Here is a 20812-nt window from a genome sequence, read left to right on the forward strand (position 1 = left end):
ACTCATCTACTTCCATATGATAAGTTCCTTGGATTGCAAGAAATAAGCAAGGTGGAGTGAAGATGTGATATCATATAGTTATATACATGTGTGATTGACTTTTCTGTATCATACTTTTAATACCTCTCGGTATTTTCTCATCATTAATAATCCTACTAGATCCTCTCATTTAAAGTTAGTTCTTTATACTTTACTTAAGCCTCAAGTAGCTTACTTGGTGAAATACATACAAGCATCCGTAGGCCGTTGAACGTTCAGCCGAGCCGATAAGATTGCCACGCCATTCAGCTGAACCTCCGTGCTACATTCCTAAGGCTACAGCAGTAGTTTAGACTAGGCAGCAACACATAAGCACTAACTGACGGATGCATATAAAGGATGCAACGCCCCCTAAACACCAAACATTCACTTAGAATAAATATGTCCACCTCATCACAGTCAGCCCTCCCATACAGTGGCTCCTGCCACTGCGGTTTCATCCAATATGTGGCTGTGATTCCCCTGCCTCCAGCCAAGGCACTTGACTCCCATCAATCGACGCCATCGCGCTCCCGATTCTACAAATGCAATTGCACGACCTGCCAGAAAATGGGTTACTTTCATATGCGCCTCCCGGACGCAGCGAATCAGTTTTTCGTCTTATCTCCGCCTGAACTTGAATCAATGGGTGACTATCGCTGTGGCAGCGGTCACGTGCAGTGGTTGTTTTGTCCTACATGCGGGGTGCGGTGCTTCGCAACCGCAGGGCCGTGGATAAGGGATGAGATCGGCCGGGAACTGGTTGACAAGGCAATCTCGCCGACGAGATTTGAAGGAAGAGATAGGCTGCCTGTGTGGAGGATGGATCCGGCTCTGTACCTGGAACGGAAGACTGGGTATGTGAGTGTCAATGCACTCACCATTGACCAGGACCAGATCCATGAGCAGAGTCTGGACCTAAGGCACTTGGTCGACCAGAAAGAGGTTGAGTATATTGATTGCAAGGAGGGGAAGGGGGAGAAGAGATATACCTATCCTCATAAGGGGGGAACGTGGTGAGACAAGACTGATGCTACTGAATGAGAGGGCGGGCTTAACCCCTTCGGCCTCACCCGCTGCATCGCTGGCGCAGATTTAATCCATGATCAACCGTTTTTGATGTAGCGGGAGCAGCTTGCTGCCATGGAGATGATTGGAATCTCTACCTAGGAAATATCTATAATATAACGGTAAGCTCGCTCACTGCTTGCTAACTAACCTCGTAGGGTCAGGTGACCATACGACAGCTCGTCTAAGTAATCCGTTGCTGCACTCCACGATGCATCAGCAGTCTGCTAACACAATTTGAGCAGAGTAGGCGGCAAAGGAGCGATTATTTGGGGAAGTCTAGCCATCTGGCACTGTACCGTAGTCATGAAAAGAAGAGGATTCGATATTGGTGGACGAAGAGCAAGCGTACCTTTTACACAGTTGGCGGTGTCATGTCTGATCATAATCCGTCCATGGTGGCCCTGTCCGCATGAGACCACTGATCACATGCTAGGCTACTATATCTGATGAGACCTTGCTGGGGTTTCTCTTAGATAGAAAAAAGGCTGGGCGATTTTTATGGACAGATCTAACGGGTGTTGGAAGGTTGCATTTGGCTTCCGTGCCCTGAGAATTGCACATGCACATCCGGCTTGCATCCGCCACGGTGACCAGATGTGCCAAGGTACAGCCAAACTTAGGATGCGCACTGTATTGAAAGCTCAGCTGATTTTCTGGATGGAACCATACATCTTGCAACGGCTATACGCTGTGTTGAGGGTGGCTTTGACATAATTACTGATACAGTCGTTTTAACTCAGGAAGCTGCTTGTCAACTTATATCTCACTAATATGATAGAGATCATTTTTAATTGTGCTCTTTCTGATTAGAAACAGTCATGTCTCTATTTAAGAGTGATGACTGCCTGTAGATATTACAGTCATATACCTAGATGAGCACATGTTCTACGATCAAGAGCAATAAGTCAGAGGCAACCATTCACCTAAATTTTATCACAAATCACTGGATGCATGCACCAGGCTCCCTACTATTTGACACACAAAACCCAATAATGTCAGTTTTGGGCAGAGAAGCAATAGTGATAATGAAGGTACACTGATCGTTCAACTCACTGCATGCCTTGCATGCTGAATACTCCCATGAGACTCAATGTGAGTCAGCCGAGGTTTGGACAACTCCATACTATAGTTGATAATCTGAGAAAATTGAGAATTACCTAGTACACACTACGTAAATACAGAATTTGCTAATAAGAAGTCGCTAAATACTACAGTGGACTACTCTGTGTGTGTGCATATAACCGACTTAAAACCTTCCATTATGACCAGGTCGGTTGTCGAACCGGCCGTATGTACTACGGAAAAAGAGGAAATGAACACTATAACTACAAACTCATGAATGGACATACATACAGCGCTAAGCCACTCAGTGGAACTAACCAATAAACAGAGTATATTGATGTGCTCCCATGCTAGGTATCTTGTTTAGTATGCTTAAAGGCGCTAAATGATGTAACCTTGTCTGAGTCATTTACTATCCGCTATCTTACTTTTTGAGTCCGTGTTCCTGTTCTTCCTGGATGGAAATCCGAAAGTTCCATCTCATCTGCCATGGATTTCCACCACAGCGAGCTTCCATCTGAGGGTGATCTCTTCATATTCGAGCGATTTGATAAGGGCTATCACGCGGGAGATATATGCTGTGTTGTCTGTGGTGCCCCAAGCTTTGTAAGCTCTTCTCCAGTCCCCCTAAATCAATAGTCCGCTTATAAAAATCAAGGTGGTGGAAGACGAAGTGCGAAACAAGAATCTTGAGAGGTACAAGTGGTTTGTACCGCTGGCCATCAGAGCTGAGAATTATCACTACGAGAAAGATTGGGATATTGTGAGCCTGCCAAATCATGATCTACCGCTAGAAGTACTCGGGATAGATGGTGGGTTACTCTTTCAACTCTCATTCTTGTACGAAAACTATAATCTGCCGAAGAGATTTCTGATTCCTTAGATATCGAGATCGACGGTGTGCATTATGGGGAGCAGCTGTTCAAATTAGAACCCCTGCCTTACGGGGAGCACTCGTCGAAATTAGTCCACGATCTATATACGGAGTACCCGTATGCAACAGTACACTCGGAATGCCTTGACATGATGCGACGTCTGGTAGACTATCGCCAGGCTCTTCTGAAAGCTGGAGTGTCGGTTGGCCCAAAGCGCCCTACTACTCTCAGCCAGTTCTATGAAGTGTTTGAACAGCGATTAAATAGGGTGCATTGGCATTATCCTCTCGGACGCAATGGCACGTTCAACCCCCTTCGTGTAGTAGAGCCACATTACTATTACTTTCGGGACACCGACCTCTTTCACAATGTCATGTGGGCTTTTGGAGACCAGAAGGTCTATGTGAGTTCTGTATAAGTATAACCTATGGCTCTTCCATCCCATCACTAACAGCCTGCCCTTAGGAATATGAAATGGCACCATCTCCCATACCAGGACTCACTCAGGAGATCCTTTCATACCTGCGACCTCTTCCACCGTCCTTGCAAGGACAGTCTGGATTATCTCTTGGACTGGAGGCACTACCCACCGAGCTCCAAGACATGGTTTTCAAAAATCTACACCCTTTTATCAATCCCCCGCAGACATGCACCCGTTCCTTACCGTCAAGGCTGTGGCGTGACTTGCTTTTCTATCGGCAGATTTTACCATGGCTTTGGGATTTGGACATCTCCGCCCTACAGAGCTGCCCTGTGACATCCGATGCGGTGGACGTTCCGACATTTGAAGCAGAAGAAGTCTGGGATTGGGAGAGACTTGTTCGCACCCTTGCACAAGTGGAGGTGTTCGAACCCGGGCAACCTCTAGAGCATGCTCCCCTCCGCCTGCGGAATCGTCGGCGGATCTGGAGACTACTAGAGGAGGCCGAGGATGGAGATATCGACGAGTGGGTCGAGATTCATGTATATAAGAGAAAATGACGTGGATATATGAAGATACTAGTAAAACAATGCCATTCAGCCGAGGTTCAGTAGCTACTGTGTATGACCTGAATACAACCCTGCCCCAGTAAGAACCAGGATGCTCAGTCAGGGAATAGAATCTAGAGCAAGTATTTTTAATCCCGCTAGCCACGGTCAGTAAGATGGTATAAGTTCTACTTCGGCTTGAAAAGTTTTCATGAAATAGCAAAATGTTGGAGAATAGAAGCAAACCAGCTGCAACGAAAATGGGTGTACACCCGATAGCCCTGCATGCTGTGCTAATGGTTCCTGCGGTATGAGTAATGCGTTGATGTCGGCGAAGATGAAGTTGATCTCACTGGGCGAGGTGGATCCTGCGCTGAGCCTAAGCCTGAACATGAAGAGTACGGAAGGACGATTGAATTCTTGATAATTGTCCAGGGTATCAAGAAGTGACTGTTTTAGACTGTATTCTGTCTCGCCAACAACCATATATGTACTGTTCTTTCTAAATTCATATATCATTATCATTGTTGTCAGCTGAAGCTCGCCTCCGGTAACACCTCTCCAGTCCATCCCAAGAGTATCTACGAGCAGTATCTAGCTTAATACTTTGAGCTTAACCTACAATTCTACATGTATCATAGTAAAGCTCGCATCCCAAGGCTCTGGTCTTCCTCTGTATCTCCATTCATGGCCATAGGGGTGCAAGAGCCGAGGGCAACGTGGAGCAACAGAAGTAGATTTTCGTAGTGTTTCCTTACTCCGTCATGGACCCCCAGGGGCGTTCCTCTTATTGAAAGGTTTTGTGGTTACTACCCACTTCCTTCAGCTTCCGTTATGAATGTAGAGGAAGTGTTCTCGGAAAGCCAAACGCTGCAGCCGATATTTGCAAGCGTCCGGCGGCGTTGGGCATCTTCTTTTCGAAGAATGAAATGGATCATAAGCAATCAAAAGGGAGCAAGATACATGGGGGGGTGCGGTTCCCTCTAGCCAAAACCCGCCTCAAACCCGCGTTGGCGAGGTCTACGTGTACTCAATGAGATTGATAGGTTGAACGAGGAACCAAAACTAAGTGTTGGATACAATGGTAACGAGTGTCCTTGTACAGTTCCTTCCCGCCGGTTCTGCTATGTGCACGAATATCAAATCAACGATAGCAGCGGCTTGAATGCTCAAGGCCTCGCTGAGCTATAGTAGCCCTCTCTGGCATGCCTCAAAGGCAAACATTAAGTACTACACTTTTTCTCAGCTGCTGGCTCACTGAGATGGCGTATAGAGGTGTAGAATGACTTGCACGCTTCCTTCCTCCTTGTTTGCTGCCACTGCACCGAGCATTTTTGAAGGGCAACTGCCGGGTTACTGGCTGCGTCTTTGCCCATGCTGGCCTGCCAACAAGCACTTGTGAGGTCTTCCGTCATGGTTCGCAAGCCAACGATATCTGCTTGGGTCTCGTTTCCATGATTGAGAGTGATGTTTGCAGCGTACCAGATTTTGCTCGGGTGGTTCGCTCCCAAGACCGGCACTATCTGTCCTCCAACCGGAGTGATATTTGTCAAAGTAAGCACGTTTACTTTAGGCAGCTTATAATAGTCCGCTAGCCACTGGCGGGCAGGGCCCCCAAAGGCAACCATGGGCCGCGGTGTGTGGCTGTTCACCATGGGTCTCGTCCATTCTCGGACTAGATTGCTGCTGTACTCGTTGTAGTAATCATAGATGCCCTCCAGTTCTGCCCCGGCGCTAGCGGGCGCAGCGATGGGTGCAATATCCATGATCCGCTGGTAGCTGTCCGTCTCCTTGTCCACAACTCCGTTGATCATCAACAAGTTAGCCCAGCGTCGAGTGGTAGCGGCTTTGAGGTAATCCTGGGTTTGCATCATAACCGTATCCGGAGGAAAATGCAAGAGCTGCACGGTAGGGTGGTTCCGCAAAGCCATGCCTAGCGGGAGAAAGTAGTACCAGTCATTCTTCCACTTGCCATCTTTCTTCAACCTCTCTGTATCAGAGAGCCCGGAAGACCCTTGGTCCAGGAAGCTCGTAATGAATTGGCCGTAATCGGGAGGCACGCCGGTAATCGTGGCTGTGATATTGTCATGTTCCCGATGAATGCTTATGGTAGCATTTCTATACCCATCACGACGGACACTGTCAGCCAGCCAATGCTTGACGGTATCGTCGAGACTAGGTGGGGGATTTGGGCAACGCGTGGCACAGTTGGGATAGGAAAAAAGAGCAGTGACGTGGGCTACACTAGACAGATCAACATTAAGCGAGCTGTAGTCTTGTTGCAAGGCAGCACAGACAGCTGATGCAAAATGTATCATGGAGATTAGAAGGTAAATCATAGTTTTGCTCGGTTAGCGCATGCCTATATACTGTCGAGGGCTACATACACAAGGAAACGCAGCCTCTTTTATATCTCTCCAACAGGGTCACCCAATACGCGATACGAGCACATCTTCAGGTGGTGTATGTCACCCCTCGCCTCCTTGTGTAACAAGATAAAAGCTTGTTATCCTGTAATGGTTTGCCTGGCCACGATGCATGCAGTAGGCTTATTCGAATATAGTACAGCAGGTCACATTTTGATTGAATTCAATGCACTGTAATGGCAACAGATAGATTAAATCCTATATTACTCATTGATGTCTGTGACCGTGCAAAGTGCGTTATGATACAGTGGACGGAGGCTATACTGAGCTTTAACTTCTTTATAGTCCCAACACCGCATGCGGAAATTCTCGCCCACTGTTATGAGCACTTATTGCTTTCACTCTGCTCCTTGTAATGCACTCCCGGCTTAATAAAAGAATCAGATTTCCAGTGTGTTTGGATGATCTCATAGACTCCAGACCTATTGAGTGGCCGGTCAATGATGCCATTACAAATCATGTCCGGGATGTCCGTGGCTTAAATCTTCCCAATGGTTCAAGTCCCCAACTCAAAGGCAGCGATCGTCCCGAGCTTGATCTGGTCCCATTTACCCTTTCAGCCCTGTCTTATGTATCGTAATTCATATGGGATAGAACCAGTCACTAGTAGAGTCTACAGGGGGGATACAGCGTCTTTGTCCTTTGATAACCACTAGAATACAACTTTATGTTATAGATTATTATGTTGACGTTGGCGTTAGGATTATTACACCACTAATCCTTCCTTTTCCTCGCAAGTGTCCCCTGTCGGCATGCCCTTTATTGTGTACTTAGTGTGCGCTGCCTTGTTCTGATTCTGCCCTTTTATGCTTACTATTCAGTTTAATACTATAAGCTTCTGCTTTTATCTGAACTTGATCCGTAAAATAATAGGAAATCTGGCCCAAAGCTTAGCCCACTTGCCTGTGCGTTGCTCTCGCCGGTGTTTGCCATCTAAGGTACGAGGGCGAAGTGTCCGTTTCGATTTTCTAGGATATCAAAAATCCGTAAAGAGCCTTAAGAAACTGGTGGCCATTTTTGCCACGTGACCCCTTCCCTGACGGCTTGTTTTGATATAGATTACCGAGATTCTTGTCACCCGCTGTGCCAGGCCTGTCCGGTCACTGAGACAGTGCGACATGGATCATACTTATCCGTGCGCCTATCTTGATATCCTGTACTCTCAAGATCGCGGGCCCGCAACTGTTCGTCGGAGGAACAACAACGTACGGAGGACGGTGCAGTGATGTTCCGGCCTGGACCGGCTTCTGGAGCGGAATTCGAGTCCAGACGCCCCCACCAGCGTCGATCACCAACTTTCTTTGTTTTTGATCTTCTGTTACTACTACAAGCTGCATAGTACTCTATCACATATCTTTCTGAATCACAACACATTTGCCTAACACAGAAATGTCTCCCCCGACAAGTCCGCATCCCTCAGCAAGTCCTCATCACCCAAACACCTCACGCGCGCGCAGTCTCAGAAGTGCCTCTGTAGAAGCGTCACCCCGTTCTCCTCAACAGATTTTCAATGAGATTGTTTACCAAGTTCCTAAAATCAAAGAGTTTACCGAACTTATCTACGAAGACATCGATCCAGATGATGGTTCCTTGCTCTGTTTATCACTAGTAGAGGAAAAACGCATTGAAAGAAGATGCGTAAGGTATGACATGCCTTTCACTAACACACAAATAGTTTGACCTTTACTAAAATTTCATAATAGAGTCAACTTTAACGCACATACCCATGTACTCAGAATCAAGGTTATGCCGACTCGACTCCACGACGTCCACCAGCGGTGGGCTACAGCTACTATGGCGACATGGGCTCTTAATGGTCTCTTAAATCAAGATGAAGTCGACCTCCTTTGTGGTTCTGCTGGCTCGAGTATGTACTGTTTACCTCTGCTAGGTTATTATGGTACTAATACATCTTAGCTTTTACTGGTTTTACTGGAAACTACCGAGGTTCTTCCAAAGAACCAGACTACTATTTTTGCCCTAACAGCAGTGCTTTCCCCTCGCTTGTTATTGAAGCAGGTTGGTCTGAATCCTTCCCGCATTTGCGGAATGATAAGGATCTATGGATGGGTGGATGCCTGTCTGTTGAGTTGGTCCTCTTAATAAGATGGACAAAGATCTCTGGTAATCATGTCAAGGAAACATTAGAGGTCTGGAGACGCAATGGGGCGGGAGGCCTCAGTGTTACAGAAATGGTTAGTATCCTTTTTCACTCTCAGGCCTACGACGGAAAGCTAATATTAAAGAGTTTAGCCAATATTTCCTCGTCCGGTTCCTCTGCCCGCAAGTGAACTCATTCAGTTTACCAAAGGCCAGCTCTTCGGACCAATGGTAATAGCTGGCCAGAATCCTAGCACAGTACTTTCTCTCGACGTGGCCAGGCTGAGGGTGATGGCTGAGGAGGTCATTACGATGAGGATGGGCTTGACACCTGCATAAGTGGATCTACCAGGTTTGACTATAGCAATTCTCCCTTATTTTTCAGCTTACTTGCTAATTGCCGAAGCAAAAGAAGAGATGTGGGGTTCTGAGGAAGCATCTTGCTCTCACATCTGCCGACAACCAATGCGATAATTAGGATGAACTTGTCTTGTATAGCCTGCCTTGCTCAGAAGGTCTAGCATTATTGCCATTAATAATCCTTACCTCTAAGGCTGAACTTGATAAAGCACCCACTTCCCATCCTATTACAGTACTTGACTATCAGAGGTGTTGACCTATTAGTCACCATTAATGTGGCACTCCACATCAACCTACCTCTAAATGTTCAGCATATTCTAAGTTCCTTAGATGGTGTAGTTGCAGTGGAATGATGTGGGTTTGCTCTCCCAGACTGCTTGGCTGTGTCTATGGACCTTGAAAAGCCATGCCTTCCCATCAGTATGGCTCAGTATTCTAACTTTAAATTTTCTGTCATCAATTGCGTTAGCCGGTCCAGATTTATTCATAGAATAGCTCCCCAATATGACTATGATGCCGCATCTTCTCGATCTATTGTCACCGGTAGAAATATTGCTTGTAAGTTTGTACCTTCGCAAACACAGCTATTGTATAATGTGAGCTGATGATTCAGGCTGTGCATCATCCAAACAATGCATATCTGAGTGTGAAGATTATTGATTAATATTAAAGATTATTCGAGATATAATTAAAGCATTGAGCAGTAATATTTCTAACTCGTTAATAACTAGTTAGTAATTTACAATTATACACTTGCTGGACTTATTCCATAGTCAATCAGTATGACACTGAACTTTCCAAGTCCTAAGGAACAGCGTGGTTTGGGACCCGGTGCATGATGGAGGGCGACCTTGGTGCAGCAAATTCCCTAACCAGACGTGGACAAATTGCTAATGCATATTACAGTGGACCGCACCTAGAGCAGGGAAGATAATGAAGACCTGACACATAGTTGCGACCTTCGTGAGAACTTTTTCCAGAAACCTCTTGGACTTTCAGTAGGATTTCTCTCTTGAAGATATCATGAGACCTGCCATAACAGTCCGCCCTCAGGACCTTGAGTGCTACGAATCTTTGATATCTAAGCCATAGGTTAGTTTCGCGTACGAATGGTGACGGGTGACATACATATAATCCCTAGCAAGCCATACTGTGGAATACTGCCCATATCCCAACTTCCTCAGGACAGTGTATTGACCAGAACCAAGGGTGTCACCTAGGGAAATGGGATGGAAACCCCCGGCTTTGTAATAGTCCGGTTCTTCTGCGACTGGGCACGTGTTCACACGCTCCAATGATGCGAAGTGAGATGGTGATCCAAAGAGTTTCGATATCTGGGACCGAATGTTCATTAAAGACGCTTTTATCGAAGTCATAGTTTGACAAAAGACACTCAATGGGGTGACACAGATTATGGAACTTATGGAGAAATCACTGGCGGAGCAGGGGCTAAAGTCACTGGATTTCCGTCCTTGGGCAAGAAGCTTTAAAGCTTAAAAGCTCCTGCTTGTGAGTACTGGCTTTTCTGCGGTAATGTCCCATAGCCCAATATGGCTTGTAACCGTCGGCTTTCCCTTAATACATGTTAAGTTGTTGAGATGCAAGTATCATGAAGATAAAACAGGAAGCACAAGCTAAAATCACAGTATGAGTATTATATTCCTTTCCGGCGCCATAGAGACTTCAGATCCGCTGTAAATGCATCTGCAACGACGAAACCCCTTGTCGAAATGTCTCGAAACATTGCATGAATTGACTCTGTTTCTGTAGCGGCTGTTACTCTTGCGCCTGCTACTCTCAACGGGAAGAAAAACAACACAGCCGCCAAATTTGTGGTCTTCAAACTAATCTCAGTTATCCGTAGAATCGCATCGACGTGTTTCTGAACAACGGCCTGCGAGATTGTGGGTGTGGGTATTTCGTTGAATTGAGCGCGGTAGTCGAAGATTCCAGACAGGTAGATGGAGATGCTGTGAAAATATATTGTTGCGATAATGGACTGGGGATTATGTGCGGGCGTACAAGTATTGGCCGACCACTTTTGGAAGGTCGCGTACCAATCATCAAGAGCTGACCGAACAATGAAGCCTTCAGCGGCAAGCTCAAGAAGGGCCTCGTGAAGGAGCATGCTCGGATGATTGGAGCCCGGTTTAAGCAGATCCCATACCCTGAGCTTGGTCAGTCATACAGTAAGATATAGAGGGCCTGTGAGTGTACTTGCCGGTGACTTATCGAAGAACAGGTGATCATCAAATCAAACAATGATTCTTTTGGGTGCCAGTCGTTGTTGACATGCTCGTTCCAGATCTCAGTTGTGAGTGACATCCATTCCGGCCGGCAGAGAAAAGTAGGTTCAGGGTATATGAGGGCGCGACAAATCTCAAAAACTCGTACTGTGAGGAAAAATGACCGCCCGGAGCCAGATATATGGGCTTCTGGGCCACGAAGCTGAAGCATATTGGACGTGCCGTACAGAAAATGCTTCACCCAGCCTTCTCCAGTCATATCGTGCATCAGCTAATCGAAAGGGTTAACCTCAAGCTTCTGATATAATTTGCGGCCAAGGCACTGTTGACCTACTTCGAACAGTCCCAAGAAAAACGTAGTCCATAAATTGACGTCTGGTGGCACGCTGTTGCTTACAATCTCGACTTTCAATTTGGCGATCGACGTGTGGTAGGCCGTTAATGCTCCCACAGCCGCATCTTTCCTCTCCAGAGGTATATTCAACAGCGTCTTCCTACTCAGATCAAGTGCACCCAGGGCAATGGATGCGTGATACATGCTGGGAGACCTCTGGAATTCCGACATGATAGAGCCGAGGTCCAGGGGGCCACCAAAGTCATTTCTTGCCAGAAAGTCTGAGAAGAAATGCTTTACAAATAGAGCTGAGCTTCCTTCCGAAACCTTGGGGCAGAGCCTAAGTGTGGGAAGATGAGTGGGGGGCGAGAGACAGTCGGACCTTTTGGATGGCGCAGTGACATTGACAAAGACAACGCTAGCCTTTGGCTGAACTGCTTGAGGGACGCATTGCTGTTTCTTTTTTATACAATACCGACAGGGAGGACCACCTTCGCACTACAGAGGGTCAAAATAGAGCCGGGGGGGAAGGAATGAACTGTTTTCGCTGGCAGATTCGATGAGAAGGAGTTGCTGACCTTGATTCTGCGTCGTGTACAGGCCGCGCACCTGGTACGAGCAGTGCGCCGATCGAGTGGTCCCAGGACAGCCATTCTCAAACTAACTGTCGGAAAATTTCATGGGCATTCCATGCAAGAAGTGTTACCCCTCTCAAGTTGTACAGAGCGGAAGGTTGGAACCTTCCCATGCCAAGATATATCCGCCTTTCCCGAATAGGCAGCATTTGAACGCAGTTCTTGGCACAGGCATCAGCCACAAGATGAGATAGAGCCGAGCATATCACATATCGCAGAAAGAATCCACAAACGCGCTGAATCATTGCCTTATTAGTTAGTATGAACGTCAAGATGAGCCGACTCATCAGACCAGATGGACGCCACAGAGTCCGCAGGATTGACTCCAGAATCCTATATAAGATGAAGAGATTCCTCCCGTTTTTCCCTGCAGCAAGATAATTCCCTATCAATTCTTTCCTATAACACAATTCTTTTCCCTTACCCTTAACTACTTGCTATGATGCTCAACCTCTCTGCAAAACACCTTATGTTCGCTGCTCTTTTTACCCAGCTTCTCCTGAACAGCAATGCGGTGTCCTTCCCCGGCACAGTAGGCCCATACAACACCAGCATCGCAACAACCCAGCTCATTGATCATCATCGTTTGGATCCCTACGCCCCAACGCCACAGCCGCGTACTCTGATGATCTCTCTCTTTCATCCCGTCCCTCCTGCAGCATGTTGCCCATCCCTGACGTCCTACATGGACCCCATCACCGCCACCTTCGAGGATGAACAGTATGCACAGACTGGCATCCCAGCAGGCGCCTTCGGCTCACTTACCCTTCAAACCTGCAAGCCATATACGAATCCAACTTCGAGTGGCCGGGTCAAGGGCCCAAAATTTCCGCTCGTTCTCTTCTCACCTGGCCTGGGGAACACTCGACTTTTGCACAGTGTTATGGCCCAGCAGTGTGTACTCCATATCTTCATTCCCTGCTCATCTAGAGCTTTAGATATGCAGGTCTCGCTAACTTTCACTTCCCTAACAGACTGTCCAGCACTGGCTACATCGTCGTAACCGTCGACCATCCGTATGACGCAGGCATCGTAACATTTCCTGACAATACCACAATCCTCGCCGCAAACATTACAACCGATAACCAGATTGTGGATGACCTGAACATCCGCGTGAGAGACGTATCCTTCGTCCTCGACCAGCTCCACCGTCCGTCCGTCATCTCAAAGCTCATCCCAGGCCAAACATGTGGGCTAGATACCTCTAAAGTGGGAATCTACGGTCACTCCCTTGGGGGCGCCACCGCAGCTGAGGCCATGCTTTCCGATTCCCGTCTCAAAGGGGGTATCAATCTGGACGGTTCATTTTTCGGCTCTGTTATCAACCGGGGATTGGATAAGCCCTTCATGATAATGGCACATGAAGGGAAGAATCTGACAACTGATGTCACTTGGGGCGCTCTGTGGCCAAAGTTGAAGGGTACCAGGAGACGATTTATGATTAATGGGAGTACACATGGTACATTCACAGATTTGGCGCAGGCTGCTGATATCGTTGGTCTGAGAGAGGAGTTTCCGACACAGGCGGCCGCATTCTTGGGAAGTATTGATGGGGGAAGAGCCCTTCAGGTCATTGCTACTTACACTAGCAGATTCTTTGACTTTGTTTTGAAGGGGAAGAAAGTTGAGTTATTGGATATGTCCAGTAAGGAGTTTCCTGAGGTGACTGTTGGGGAAAATTAACTCCTGGTAAGGTACCTAGTTCTAGGAAGTGCTAAGATATTATAAGTCCATAGCCTGACTCAGTAATCTTGTCCAATACATGCAGCAGTAATCAAGCTAAAGTACTATTACAGGCCTTGATTCACTCATCTACTTATAGCATACCAGATAATTCTTCCTTACCTCTTTCAGCCCTCTCCCTAAGTTTTATGCAGAGAATGCATGGTATAGTGTACTAGTAGATAAGCTGCTAGGTTAGATTTTAGCATTCCTTATAATTACACCCTCTATCTTGCTATACTAATAGGTTATTATAAACCTCTGTTGCGACAGCATAAAATGCATCTACAGTAACATACTTAGGAGGTATATTAATCCCAGCAGCTCGCAGACGTGCGGCTACCTCTCATTAATGCACAGGAATCCTCCCACTTCCAAGCAGCCAATCAACCACTGGGAATCTCTTTTGGTCAATCAGTCACACACGATAGCGGACCCTGCTTACCAGGCGCTAACTTCTTATGCGTGATTGGGCAACAGATGCCATTGCTTTTGCCCTTGTGCTGCCTGACCTAGACGGTGGCTTTGGTGTCCTTCTTCCTCACCAACCATAAGTTACCACAAATACGAAAGAGCCATTTGGACTCTCCGCCTTCTCACAATCATCGCTGTTCTCCAGGGACATCCGTTTGTCCTCAGGTTCCTGTGCGGGGCGCTATCCACAAAACACTTTTTTTTGTAGGGTGAATCAGTTGAAAATACAGCTAGAACATGGAGGGACGAGAAGTTGCTGCGTCCAAGTAACCCGCAATTTTTGTCGGGAATTTGCAGAAACGCATGATCCATTTCCTCTGGTCGAGAACCTATAAACCGTCATGTATAAGGAGGACAATTAGCTGAATGTCCCTTGACGGCAAGGAGAATAGTCTTGCCCGAGTGGACCACTGAAGCTCTGGATTGAACCATTGAGTAGGGCGTTTGATCCTGGCCTCCACAGGCGTTTATCTAATAGCTCAGTGGTCGTCACGCTTCCTCTGGCTGCTTGCTTGTCACTGGCGCAGGAGGAAACCAATCTGACCTGCCTCGCAGTGAAGCCCCAAAACAAAATGTGAGTAGTCAAAAGTGCGTGCCAAAAGGTTGAAAGAATCTGTGCGAGGTGGCTGTGTTCAGCCGCAGCCTTGCTCAAAACCCGAGCTCCTCCGCTCTTTATATCCCACGACCTCCCCAGGAAAAGCTAGAATCACAACACTAACGACCGAAACAATGGTGGAACCGCTCACTATAATAGCGAGCGCGGCCTCACTTCTCGCAGTATGTTCGAAAGTCACCGTCGAGCTGAAGAAATTTCGCCATGGAGCGGCGGAAGCCCACACGAACGTCACGGCAATGTTGAACGACATGAGAGGCTTACGAGATGTCCTCCAGTCAATGGAAGATACCTTCGACGAGTTGCAAGTCCAGCCTTTAAGTGGCCACATTGGGATTCACTGGAAGAACCTTTTGAGATCTCTCCATGATGGACGCAGTACTCTTGAACAACTTGAAGAGCTTCTCACTAAGATCAACAAGCAAGTCGCTTTCCTAGACTCCACGCGGCGCAAAGTACGCGAGAAGAGCGCTGTGGAACAGATTGTAAACTTCCGGCAGCAAGTACAAACGTATAAGGATGCAATGCAGCTCTCATTACAAACCATTATCTTGTAAGCTCACTTCCCAGCAATATGGTATCAATGAATAACAATAAGGGAAAGCTGGCACCAGGTCTCTATCCAAGAGTCAACTTCAAAAATCCTGCCTAATCTGAACGCCATGCATTCGGACATCCGTCGGCTTGCAACAAACCTGGACATCAAGCTTCATGGACTGCAAAATATGCTCTCTGGGAGGAACCAGCAAAAGCAAATGACTGGTGTCCAAAATCTAAAAGAAGTCATTCAGTCGGCCGCCACGGTCCTTTCATCCGCTTCCACAATAACCTCCAAAGACAAGGAGGGAAACGATGCCCTTTCTGGGTATGTGGACGATTTTTGGCCTGATTTCAATGCAGACTGGTTTCGGACCAAAGCAAGTTTATCAACCTTGGATTGGGTCTGCTCCACTAGTGGGAAATCACCCCCCTTCGAACTGGGCAATACGAGCTTTCAAGAACCCTTAACGACGAGTTCTGATATCCATGGTGGGTCACTGGAGGTTTCTCCATCACCTACACAACCCGTAGTACATTTGACTAGGGAAGGCTCGGGCCATTGTTTTGACAGGCTCTTACCTAGCAGCCGGGAACAACAATCAACCGTGTTCAATTTGGAAACTCGAAATAGCGACCATTACCTACTAAAGGATAAGGCTGTTGCGACTGAAACCCCCGCAGAAGACAGTTATCTATCACGCCCTGTCCCACCATCCCTGCCAATGCCGGCTCATCAGCAGAGCAAAACATCTGGACCAAACTTATCACCGTTGTTTGCTTCTCCTTTCAGGGAAAAGCGACGATCTCTCATTCAATTTTTCTGGAGGAAGGGCTCTGCTAATAAGAGATCCACACCCAAGGCAAGGCGGGACCTAGCGCTGACGGAAGACCAAGGGCACAAACAGTCCAGAATACGAATGAAGTTTGTCTTTGTGGGCGACGGTGCATGTGGGAAAACATGTCTTCTAATGTATGCTTTCTTCCATTGCCACTTTCAATCTCCAATTGACAATCCTCAAGCCGGGCGTCTAAAGGCGTTATGCCAGAGGTAAGCCATGGCACTCTATCGGATCTGTGAATATATAGAGCGCGGCTGAATCCCGTCTCAGGTCTATGTTCCCACCGTCTTCGAGAACTACGTGTGCCAAGTTCAGGCCTACGGAGAGTCTGTCGAAGTGGCTCTGTGGGATACTGCTGGGCAGGAGGATTACGATCGATTGCGATCCCTCGCATATCCTGACTCCGACGGCGTCTTCATATGTTTTGCTGTAGATTCTCCGGACAGTTTGGATAACGCTCAAGAGAAAGTAAAGTATTCCGTGCGACAAGACAGAGAAGAGGCCCGTTTCTAATCGCTGTTATGCAGTGGATAAGAGAGGTATTGCACTTCTGCAAAGAGGTTCCTGTTTTCCTCCTAGGGTGCAAGAACGATCTTCGTGACGACCCTTCAACTATTGGAGACCTTTTAAAGACTTCACAATACCCGGTGAAATCTGCTGTGGTACGGATGACCTTGTATGCATGTTTATGAGGACCATTGACTAAACGTTCTTCATGTTATAGGCTGAAGAAGTGGGCCGAGGCTTGGGCGCTGTTGAGTATTTTGATTGTTCTGCAAAGACCGGAGCCGGCGTCGATGTAGCCTTAGAGAAAGCGGTTAGGCATGTGTTGCACGGAGAACTGGCACAGGAGAAAGGGAGAAAAGGCCGCAGTTTCTTCTAGCGAGGGTCATTACCCCTATGCTTGCGACCATCAATACATAGTAGACGGTGTTTAGGGAGGAATTACCTATTCATTCCATTCAATACGAAGATTGTATTTCCTGAGCAAATTGATAGAGGTGTTGTCTAGCGGCTGTGATGATGGATCCAATTCTTTATAGGCAAACAATGGAAGTGCTCAGGCTCGCCTTGCCTCTTGGCCACTAAAGTTTGATAGGGTCGATGCGGTTGCGTTGTATGGTAGCTGTTTGAATAGCTTCAAGGTGTGAACGCATGAATATGGTGAGGATGCTCAGCGTGCCTGGGTTGTCCGGTTGGGAATTGTTGATATAATTTTCCGCTTACGCGAATGGACTGATTCCCGCATGTTTCTATTGTTCGGATCGAACCCTAACCGGATATTACAGTCGGTGTCAAGTACAATCGCCAGCCCCCTGTGGGATAGGGTTTGTTCAGAGTCAATCATGTCCATGGATGACGGGCTGGAGGAGCTTTGATGATTGCGGTAGGTCTCCCCGCAGATCCCTCATCCGGGACTAAGTGTCATGGAAGCGCAGGAAGCCCGTTATAGTGCGAACCACTGCGGCACTGCCCAGCACTGGGGAACATATGTAGACTGGTGGCTTGGGATGTTGAAGGTAACTTCGTTCTGGAAGGCGCCCCAATTCCCCGCGACGTCTCCCTCACTCTGGAGCCATATTGTCGGTCGGCACTGTGTAGCAGGGCCTATTGGACGCTCAGTTATGAGGAGGGACGGAGTGTCGAAAGCTTTCATTGCTTTACACATATGAATTCGCTCATTTCCCCAACCTACAAAATTGAAACCCCTCATTACAAAGAGTGAACGCGAGGAACCTTGCTGGATACTAAGATAGGTACGACGCATCTAAAAGTGCAAGAGAGCTCGAGGCTAAGCAAGAAGTCAATTCACTGGAAGTAAGACTGTTATAAAGCTGGTTTAATGAAAAAAAGCTTCTAAGTATAGCAATGTGTGCGGTGCTGATGTTTATTTAGTTATATGCATAAGGGATACTAGTCATGTCCATATATTTTCTACGGATTAGGGCAGCTCGCGAGTGCCGATAGGCTCGAGCATACAGCAGGCCTTGCCCGCTACAAGGATCTCTAAAAGAGATATGAAATTATCTCTATACATACACTATACATAGACAAGATAGTAAGATAGTTATAAGAGAGGGAAATCCATAGTATTACTTATACTTATATTAAACTACTATACTATTTTGATCTAGTAAATAATAGCTTCTCCCTAAGGTGATGTTATTGACTATGGTTCTAGCTTACTTCGACTTTAGGACTAGCACAGTCACAGTCTGCGGTTGGACGTTATCTCTCAGGAGAAGCAGTAATCACTTAAATATTCCTGTCTAAACTAATTCAAAACTACTAAAGCTTGAGGAAAACTCAGAGGAAATGATGCTGTCATTCCTTAGGTATCAGCGAGTCTGCGTTTGTGTTATAAAGCATAAAAGGCGGTGATGGACTCAGAAATGCCTCTGTGGTGTAGTTGGTTATCACGTGAGTCTCATATTGCCTGTATGATCAGAAGTTGCACTTCTGAGCCATCTCAAGGTCGGGAGTTCGATCCTCCCCGGAGGCAATTTTTTATCTATTTCTTTTGGACCTTGACCAAAGCAAGATGGAATTAGATTTGCATGAATTTACGGATGAAATTATTGCCAAGATATATATACCTGAGTCTATTATTTACAACTGGATGACAGACTACTGCAAGCCAGCCTGCAGCCTCTTCTCTCTGATCACCTCTCTCATATACGGACTCTTCTCGCGTACTTTCCTCCCCCAAACAATAAAAGCGATCGGGGCGACAACCAGAGACAAGCTGATGAACGCCAGCAGCGTACTGGCCCACTGGAACCCCAGCGTATTATACATGCTCATGGCCGCCAACGGCAGAAACGCCGAAAAGGTATTCTCCCCCAGCACGAAACATGCCATCACACTGCCGGCGTACTGGCTGTACGCATCGACAATGTAATCCGCCAGTCCAGAGACCACCACCACGCTGCCTGCGCCGACCATGAACAGTCCCACCGCTGGGGCGACCCACGGTAGCGTCGGATATGAGGTCCACGCGTACACGAACATGCCCCCGGAAATACCCACGACGCTGCCGGCTACGGACAGGTACAGCCGTGCTTCGGGGATGGGGAGACCAGGCATCTCGGTATTGCGACTGGCCGACGCGAAGTATAGCTTGGCCGAGAGGATGGAGAAGAACCATCCAGCAACTTCGCCAATCACAATGGCGGCCTGGACGTATCCGGCTGTGACAGGACCCCAGTCATACAGACCTACAAACACCTGCTCGACGGACTGGGTGAAGAGGTACAGAGTGCCGACGGTAAAGGCCGACCACAGCGTCGAGAAGAAGACCACGTACTCGGTGACCAGCATCTTGAGCGGCCGCTGGATGCTCGTGGCCAGCAGCTGCAGCAGAGGCTCAGCGTCGAGTTCCTGGCGAGTATATGCATTCTGCCCTTTGGCGCGTAATCGCTTCGCACGCTGGTGGAGGATGATCGCAGCGCGCGATTCCTTGAAAACCAAAAAGTTGACTGGGAATAACACCCCGTACCAGATCAACTGCAGGTAGGAAATCCATCTCCAGGATAGAAACTGAAAGATAGACGCTCCAATCACCGGGCCAACGCTGCTTCCCGCCAAATAGGCCCAGATCCAGAGACTGACGGGCTTACTGCGCTGCTTCTCCGTTTCCCACACATTCCCGATCACGCTGGCGGCACTGTTACCAATGACGGTGACGCAGCCTCCCGCAAAGAAACGCGTAATGACCAGCGTCTCAAAGTTCTGCGCCACGCCTTGCGGAATGACAAAGAGGATCAACAGGAGATGCGTCAAGAGGAACGTTCGTCGGATGCCAAAGTCCTCCATGATGGGGAGGATGAGGAGAGAGAAGAAGACGCCTCCGAGGGCCCAGAAGGTCACAGGCCAATACGAGTGCGGGAAGACGGCATCGCTGATCCCAAATCGCTCGTTGATGGCTTCATGGGCGACGGTGATGATGGTGCCGTTCATGAGGGCCACAAACGTCATGAGCAGCGAGATGCAGGTGATGAGCCATTTTCTCGCCTTGGACCAGTTCAGTGGGTTTTCCGGATCGTCTGGTCCATCCCAATCTACGATGGTCACGTCTGAGCTCACTGAGAGCGTGTCAGTATCTGGACAGCATTTATATATAAATCTATACTGACACTTACCGGAATCCTGATCCCCACGGTCATTGGCAAACATTCTTAATGCTCAGTGCTATAGACCTAGCTCTGCCATTGCTCAGGCCAGACAGCCATATATATACACCATCAACCTCTCAGCCGATTGACCCAACATGGTTAGCTGTGGAAAAATCGGTGGCCACTCTCGTGCTGGACTTCCCCATGTGGTCTGGAATCATGAAGAAAGCGCCGAACCAATGAGACTGGAACTGTGGGCATTGGTGGACCTTGGTAGTGCGTGGGAGGAACAGGATCTGGTTCGAATTACATAAAGCAATTAATCATGCTTTCAGTGCCTGACTCTCTTGGCATCTTGTACCTGCTTCATAAGTTATGAATATACACATCGATTTACAGAGTATTAGAGTGCT

General features: G+C 47.6%; 7 protein-coding genes and 1 non-coding gene across 8 annotated transcripts; 5 read left to right on the forward strand and 3 right to left on the reverse strand.

The window, feature by feature from the left end:
• Positions 1-378: 378 nt before the first annotated feature.
• On the forward strand, positions 379-1038 carry NFIA_093070 (uncharacterized protein; the record flags this gene model as incomplete). Its single annotated transcript, XM_001261241.1, has 1 exon — positions 379-1038. One exon carries the CDS (start codon positions 379-381, stop codon positions 1036-1038), a length of 660 nt encoding a protein of 219 aa, XP_001261242.1.
• A 1602-nt stretch (positions 1039-2640) lies between these two features.
• On the forward strand, positions 2641-4007 carry NFIA_093080 (uncharacterized protein; the record flags this gene model as incomplete). Its single annotated transcript, XM_001261242.1, has 4 exons — positions 2641-2757; positions 2810-2963; positions 3035-3429; positions 3492-4007. 4 exons carry the CDS (start codon positions 2641-2643, stop codon positions 4005-4007), a joined length of 1182 nt encoding a protein of 393 aa, XP_001261243.1.
• Positions 4008-5218: 1211 nt separating this feature from the next.
• Positions 5219-6313, reverse strand: NFIA_093090 (uncharacterized protein; the record flags this gene model as incomplete). The annotated part of the gene is made up of 1 exon (XM_001261243.1): positions 5219-6313. The coding sequence occupies one exon, from the start codon at positions 6311-6313 to the stop codon at positions 5219-5221; it is 1095 nt and encodes a 364-aa protein (XP_001261244.1).
• A 5085-nt stretch (positions 6314-11398) lies between these two features.
• Positions 11399-12114, reverse strand: NFIA_093100 (uncharacterized protein; the record flags this gene model as incomplete). Its single annotated transcript, XM_001261244.1, is given in 2 exon segments — positions 11399-11914; positions 11932-12114. 2 exon segments carry the CDS (start codon positions 12112-12114, stop codon positions 11399-11401), a joined length of 699 nt encoding a protein of 232 aa, XP_001261245.1.
• A 421-nt stretch (positions 12115-12535) lies between these two features.
• NFIA_093110 (PAF acetylhydrolase family protein) lies at positions 12536-13779 on the forward strand (the record flags this gene model as incomplete). The annotated part of the gene is made up of 2 exons (XM_001261245.1): positions 12536-12990; positions 13071-13779. 2 exons carry the CDS (start codon positions 12536-12538, stop codon positions 13777-13779), a joined length of 1164 nt encoding a protein of 387 aa, XP_001261246.1.
• Positions 13780-16484: 2705 nt separating this feature from the next.
• On the forward strand, positions 16485-17167 carry NFIA_093120 (gtpase_rho; the record flags this gene model as incomplete). Its single annotated transcript, XM_001261246.1, has 4 exons — positions 16485-16493; positions 16555-16752; positions 16812-16946; positions 17009-17167. 4 exons carry the CDS (start codon positions 16485-16487, stop codon positions 17165-17167), a joined length of 501 nt encoding a protein of 166 aa, XP_001261247.1.
• Positions 17168-18679: 1512 nt separating this feature from the next.
• NFIA_093130 lies at positions 18680-18787 on the forward strand. Its single transcript has one exon. It is a non-coding gene; the product is annotated as a tRNA-Met (tRNA).
• A 125-nt stretch (positions 18788-18912) lies between these two features.
• Positions 18913-20460, reverse strand: NFIA_093140 (putative MFS multidrug transporter; the record flags this gene model as incomplete). Its single annotated transcript, XM_001261247.1, has 2 exons — positions 18913-20369; positions 20427-20460. The coding sequence occupies 2 exons, from the start codon at positions 20458-20460 to the stop codon at positions 18913-18915; spliced, it is 1491 nt and encodes a 496-aa protein (XP_001261248.1).
• Between the last annotated feature and the right edge of the window lie 352 nt (positions 20461-20812).

Source organism: Aspergillus fischeri, genomic scaffold (genome assembly GCF_000149645.3).
Source record: "Aspergillus fischeri NRRL 181 1099437636264 genomic scaffold, whole genome shotgun sequence".
Lineage (NCBI taxonomy): Eukaryota > Fungi > Ascomycota > Eurotiomycetes > Eurotiales > Aspergillaceae > Aspergillus > Aspergillus fischeri.